The 6,789-nt window shown below is 46.1% G+C and overlaps 1 protein-coding gene across 1 annotated transcript; it reads right to left on the minus strand.

Annotated features, from left to right (window-relative positions):
* Positions 1 to 834: 834 nt before the first annotated feature.
* On the minus strand, positions 835 to 5,093 carry LOC125372049 (fucolectin-1-like). The gene is made up of 2 exons (XM_048380928.1): positions 4,982 to 5,093; positions 835 to 1,079 (listed from the first exon to the last, which is right to left on the minus strand). Exons 1-2 carry the CDS (start codon positions 5,091 to 5,093, stop codon positions 835 to 837), a joined length of 357 nt encoding a protein of 118 aa, XP_048236885.1.
* Positions 5,094 to 6,789: the final 1,696 nt, after the last annotated feature.

Consider the following 6,789-nt stretch of genomic DNA (forward strand, 5'->3'; position numbering starts at 1 on the left):
CGGTTCGCCCCGATTATGTTTCTAGGTTTGTCAGCACCACACCCGTGCTCGTGGGTTTCACCGAAGTGGTAAACGTCTGAGACCTGCATCACTTCGGGCTCTCCTCCCACATTAAGCTGACGCCGCGATATAACTGGAATACTGTTAAAAGCGGCGTTAAACCCAACTCACTCACTCACTCACCAACGCCCATCACACGTACGCATCAATATCCACTCCACCCCACACAGGCACACACACAGGCACACAGGCAAACAGGTTCGCACAGACTCACGCACACATACGCACACACAAGCACAACGAAAGGGCTCAAGTGGAGGGCACAACCTGTGGAACTGAATGGTCAGATAAGGTGACTTGGCTGATTGCGTGTCGTCGTACCCCGACGACGTGGAGCGTTGTTCACGATACCAATCACATCGTCTGGTCCACACTCGAATATTTACAGGCTGCGGGACCCGTGAAGATCCGGGCTAGAATAGGTCTTCAGCAACCCATGCTTGCCATAAAAGGCGACTATGCTTGTCGTAAGAGGCGACTAACGGGATCGGGTGGTCAGGCTAGCTCATTTAATCGATGCCTGTCATCGATCCCAATTGCGTAGATCGATGCTCATGATGTCAATCACTGGATTGTCTGGTCCAGACTCGATTATATACAGAACGCCGTCATATAGCTGGACTATTGCTGAGTGCGGCATTGAAGATCAAACAAACAAACAAACAAACAAACAGGCTGTGGTCATATGGGTGGAACATTCCTAAATATTTAGCGTTGAAGAGCAAACAAAAGACATGCCTGACATAAATATATTTCAATCTGTCTGTTTCCAATCTACTTACTATACTTGTCTGGTTCGTAGATGGAAACCTCGCACAAGGTAAAGATGTCTACACCGGGTCGGGTCTTCTTCCTTGACAGCCTCACAAACCTCCCAGCAACCACAGAGTCACACACGGTGTCTTGACCTGTTGGCCTGTAGACGCCCTTGTAGTAGTGACACAACGTGGGCGGGGCGCTCCCTGTGACGGCAGGGTCCTCAGCGTACACATCGATGGCGAGGTCGTGCAGTCTCCTGGCTGTACCGTACAGAAACGTGTCTCTTCTACATGTGATGAGTGGATGGGTGCACAGTGAGTGAGTGAGTGAGTGAGTATGGTTTTACGCCGCTTTTAGCAATATTCCAACAACATCACAGCGGGGGACACCAGAAATGGGCTTCACACAATGTACACATGTTTGGAATCGAACCCGGGTCTTCGGCGTGACGAGCGAACGCTTTAACCACTTGGCTACCCGACCACCCCGGGTGCACAGGAACCGATGCAGGGCATGTCAGGCTTTGTCGGGCTGTGTGTCCGAGTGCCCCTATGTCTTGGTATCGAGGGGTTGTGGGGTAGCCTAGTGGTTAAAGCGTTCGCTCGTCACGCCGAAGACTCGGGTTCAATTTCCGACATGGAAACCCATTTCTGTGTCTCCCGCCGTGATATTGCTGGAATATTGCTTAAAGCGGCGTAAAACTATACTCACTCACTCCTGGTATCGAAATGGTGTTTGGCAATAAAACGCTGTTCTCGTAGCAAAAGTCATACACCCACCGAAGGATACATACATCCACCAACAAAAGGAACACGAACAAAAGCACAGGAACACGACCACCAACACAGGAACACGACCACCAACACAGGAACACGACCACCAACACAGGAACACGACTACCAACACAGGAACACGACCAAAAACACGGGAACACGACCACCAACACGGGAACACGACTATCAACACGGGAACACGGCCACCAACACGGGAACACAACCACCAACACAGGAACACAACCACCAACACAGGAACACAACCACCAACACAAGAACACGGCCACCAACACGGGAACACGGCCACAAACACAGGAACACCACCACCAACACAGGAACACGACCACCAACACAGGAACACGGCCACCAACACAGGAACACCACCACCAACACAAGAACACAACCACCAACACAAGAACACAACCACCAACACAGGAACACAACCACCAACACGGAAACACAACCACCAACTCAGGAACACGGCCACCAACACGGGAACACAACCACCAACACGGAAACACAACCACCAACACAGGAACACGACCACCAACACAGGAACACGGCCACCAACACAGGAACACCACCACCAACACAAGAACACAACCACCAACACAAGAACACAACCACCAACACAGGAACACAACCACCAACACAGGAACACGACCACCAACACGGAAACACAACCACCAACTCAGGAACACGGCCACCAACACGGGAACACAACCACCAACACGGAAACACAACCACCAACACAGGAACACGACAACCAACACAGGAACACAACCACCAACACAGGAACACAACCACCAACACAGGAACACGGCCACCAAACACAGGAACACGGCCACCAACACGGGAACACAACCACCAACAAAGGAACACGACCACCAACACAGGAACACAACCACCAACAAAGGAACACGACCACCAACACAGGAACACGGCCACCAACACAGGAACACGACCACCATCACGGGAACACGGCCACAAACACAGGAACACGACCACCAACACGGGAACACGACCACCAACACAGGAACACCACCACCAACACAGGAACACCACCACCAACACAGGAACACGGCCACCAACACAGGAACACCACCACCAACACAAGAACACAACCACCAACACAAGAACACAACCACCAACACAGGAACACAACCACCAACACAGGAACACGACCACCAACACGGAAACACAACCACCAACACAGGAACACGGCCACCAACACAGGAACACAACCACCAACACAGGAACACAACCACCAACACAGGAACACCACCACTTACACAGGAACACGGCCACCAACACAGGAACACAACCACCAACACAGGAACACAACCACCAACACAGGAACACCACCACTTACACAGGAACACGGCCACCAACATATATTTCTGCTGGTTCCAGAAGCATTGTTTGGCTCCTTCGGTCAAAGAAGGAAACGTATATATACTGAACCAAATTAAACACTTCACAATCCTAGAATTTTAACATTTTGACCAGTTATCATTGTGGGCTCTAATTGTGTATTTAAACAGTAATGGCCACGTATTGTCTTCAGATAACACCCGTTTTTGTGCAGGTGAATCGATCAAATACATGTGCACAGCACTAAAGTGTCAAAAGTGTTTTTTCACGTGCAACTGGTCACGTGGCCATAATACTGCACATGATTCAGCCATACTTGTTAGCAGTCATTAACAAAAAAAGAAAAACACAAGAAAACAAAAGTCTTTACCGCCATATGTCATGTCACGCCTTTCAAATGTGCAACGTGAACGTGCCATCGGCATGTTGCAGACGGGAACGTCCGTAGCTGAAGTCGCAAGGACGATGGGTTGTAGTCGACGGACTGTTTAAGATTTACAGACGCGTCTACAGCAAACGGGTACCACCGCTGATCGCCCTCGGCCAGGTCGACCACGTGTGACGTCACATGCAGAGGATCGTCAGATTGTCTTACGTCACCTCCGTAACCGATTTTTGACGGCTACATCAACCAGAAATGAACTCTTTAGGGGTAGACTGAGTGCGCAAACTGTTCGAAACCGTCTGAGAACTGCTCACCTTCAAGCACGACGGCCATACTGCGGACCGATTCCGACTCAATTACACAGACGTCAACGTCAATTGTGGGCAGAGCGACACTTACGATGGACTTACGATGGAGGAATTGGAATCAAGTCGTCTTCAGTGATGAATCCCGATTTAATCTTCGATTTGCTGATGGTAGGGCGAGGGTGTGGAGGCGAACCTTACGCCCAGTGTTGTGTACAGGAATTTTTGAGATTTCGAGAAGGAAGTGTCATGGTGTGGGTAGCTTTCTGTGGCAATGCACGTTCCAGGCTTCTTGTCATCCGTGGCAACCTCAACGCTGCTGCTTACCGCGACCAGGTACTGGCACCAGAACTTCTGCTATTTATGGCTGCACTTGGCCCCGTTTCAATTCCAACACGACAATGCCAGACCCCACACAACAATTTTGACAAGGAATTTCCTGCGGGAGTCAACGTCATGGACTGGCCGTCAAGGTCTCCCGATCTCAATCCCATCGAAGACGTCTGGGATGCTCTTGGCAGAAGTCTGCGCACTCTCCAGAACCAACCACAGAATTTGCAAGATCTTGGCACGATTTTGCAGCAACAATGGCATCGTCTTCCCAATCATGTTTTCACGAGCATCACAAGGTCCATGCGGAGGCGTTGTGTGGCAGTTGTCAACGCACATGGTGGCCATACACGCTACTGAACTTGTGTGCCATCAGATTCTCGTGCTTGGGACCTATGATTTAAACTGATTTAATCCTTCTTTGGACATTAATGATTGCCTTCTCTGAAACATTTGTCCGTTGTATATCATATATGGGATTACTTTTAAAAATGTGAAGTTTTTAATTTGACTCAGTATATCTTACTAGAGGTGAGGTGAAATGAGGTTTAACGTCGCGTCCAAGATTATTGCACTTATATAGCGACCTGCATGTACGTGTATGTGTTTGTGTGGCTGCTTGTACTAGTCCGGACTGATGCCGATTTATAGTGCTAGCTCAATGAGGTACCATGCCGCAGTTTAACATAAATACCTCACTCAGACACAGTATACTGACTCCGAGCCGACCAGTTCTTGTTTTAGCCCCTTAATGCCGAGCGCCAGACAGGGTAACAACAAGTACCATCTTTTAACGTCTTATGGCGCGGTCGGGGATCGAGCCCCGGACCTTCCGCTCTCCGGGCGGACGCTCTACCACTAGACCACGGTGGCGGTCATATCTGACTAGAAGCGTATAAGAGTTCTGTCTCAAACAGACAGTCCAGCCCCATCTCAGATTATTACATGGTCGGGCCTAAAACTTTAATATTGCAGCAAATAATCTGAACACTTACCACAGCAATCTGTACGACGAACAATTCTAACTCTAGATATTCTGAAGACAGCTTGCAGGTCCACCTGCCACCAGGGCGCCATGTCACGACTGCCGGTGCTGTGACACGACATGTCATAAAAATATCCTGAAGTTGACCCGTCAACAACACTTGATGTATGTAAATCAACCTTGGACTTGTAGGTTGAACTGGCACTTGTTGGTTTCCCCAGTGCCAAGTTTCTTCCCGTGTCAGCTGTTGAAACAGTGTTCCATAGAAAGTAGTGGGTGAAACAGTGTTCCATAGAAAGTAGTTGGTGAAACAGTGTTCCATAGAGAGTAGTGGGTGAAACAGTGTTCCTTAGAGAGTAGTGGGTGAAACAGTGTTCCACAGAAAGTAGTGGGTGAAACAGTGTTCCATAGAAAGTAGTGGGTGAAACAGTGTTCCATAGAGAGTAGTGGGTGAAACAGTGTTCCATAGAAAGTAGTGGGTGAAACAGTGTTCCATAGAGAGTAGTGGGTGAAACAGTGTTCCTTAGAGAGTAGTGGGTGAAACAGTGTTCCACAGAAAGTAGTGGGTGAAACAGTGTTCCATAGAAAGTAGTGGGTGAAACAGTGTTCCATAGAGAGTAGTGGGTGAAACAGTGTTCCTTAGAGAGTAGTGGGTGACGCTCTACCACTAGACGACGGAGGCGGTCTGTTCAACAGGTGTATTCAGCTTATTTTTTCCCTTTGTAAAGGCACATTTAACAGAGTCCTTCTGCCCAACTAAATTGCATTATGATTAACTACTGTATTGCATAATGGTTAGCTACTGTATTGCATAATGGTTAACTACTGTATTGCATAATGATTAACTACTGTATTGCATAATGATTAACTACGGTATTGCATAATGGTTAACCACTGTATAGCATAATGGTTAACTACTGTATTGCATAATGATTAACTACGGTATTGCATAATGGTTAACCACTGTATTGCATAATGGTTAACTACTGTCTTACATAATGGTTAACTACTGTATTGCATAATGGTTAACTACTGTATTGCATAATGGTTAACTAATATATTGCATAATGGTTAACTACTGTATAGCATAATGGTTAACTACTGTATTGCATAATGATTAACTACGGTATTGCATAATGGTTAACCACTGTATTGCATAATGGTTTACTACTGTATTACATAATGGTTAGCTACTGTATTGCATAATGGTTAACTACTGTATTGCATAATGGTTAACTACTGTATTGCATAATGGTTAACTACTGTATTACATAATGGTTAACTACTGTATTGCATAATGGTTAACTACTGTATTCCATCATGGTTAACTACTGTATTACATAATGGTTAACTACTGTATTGCATAAACTACTGTATTGCATTATGGTGAACTACCGTATTGCATAATTATTAACTACTGTATTGCATAATGGTTAACCACTGTATTGCATAATGGTTAACTACTGTATTGCATAATGGTTAACTACTGTATTGCATAATTATTAACTACTGTATTGCATAATGGTTAACTACTGTATTGCATAATGGTTAACTACTGTATTGCAGAATGGTTAACTACTGTATTACATAATGGTTAACTACTGTATTGCATAAACTACTGTATTGCATAATGGTTAACTACTGTATTGCATAATTATTAACTACGGTATTGCATAATGGTTAACCACTGTATTGCATAATGGCTAACTACTGTATTACATAATGGTTAACTACTGTATTGCATAATGGTTAACTACTGTATTGCATAATGGTTAACTACTGTATTGCATAATGGTTAACTATTGTATTACATAATGG

The sequence above is a fragment of the Haliotis rufescens genome, unplaced genomic scaffold (assembly GCF_023055435.1).
Source record: "Haliotis rufescens isolate VD_foot unplaced genomic scaffold, xgHalRufe1.0.p SCAF_34, whole genome shotgun sequence".
Taxonomy (NCBI): Eukaryota; Metazoa; Mollusca; class Gastropoda; order Lepetellida; family Haliotidae; genus Haliotis; species Haliotis rufescens.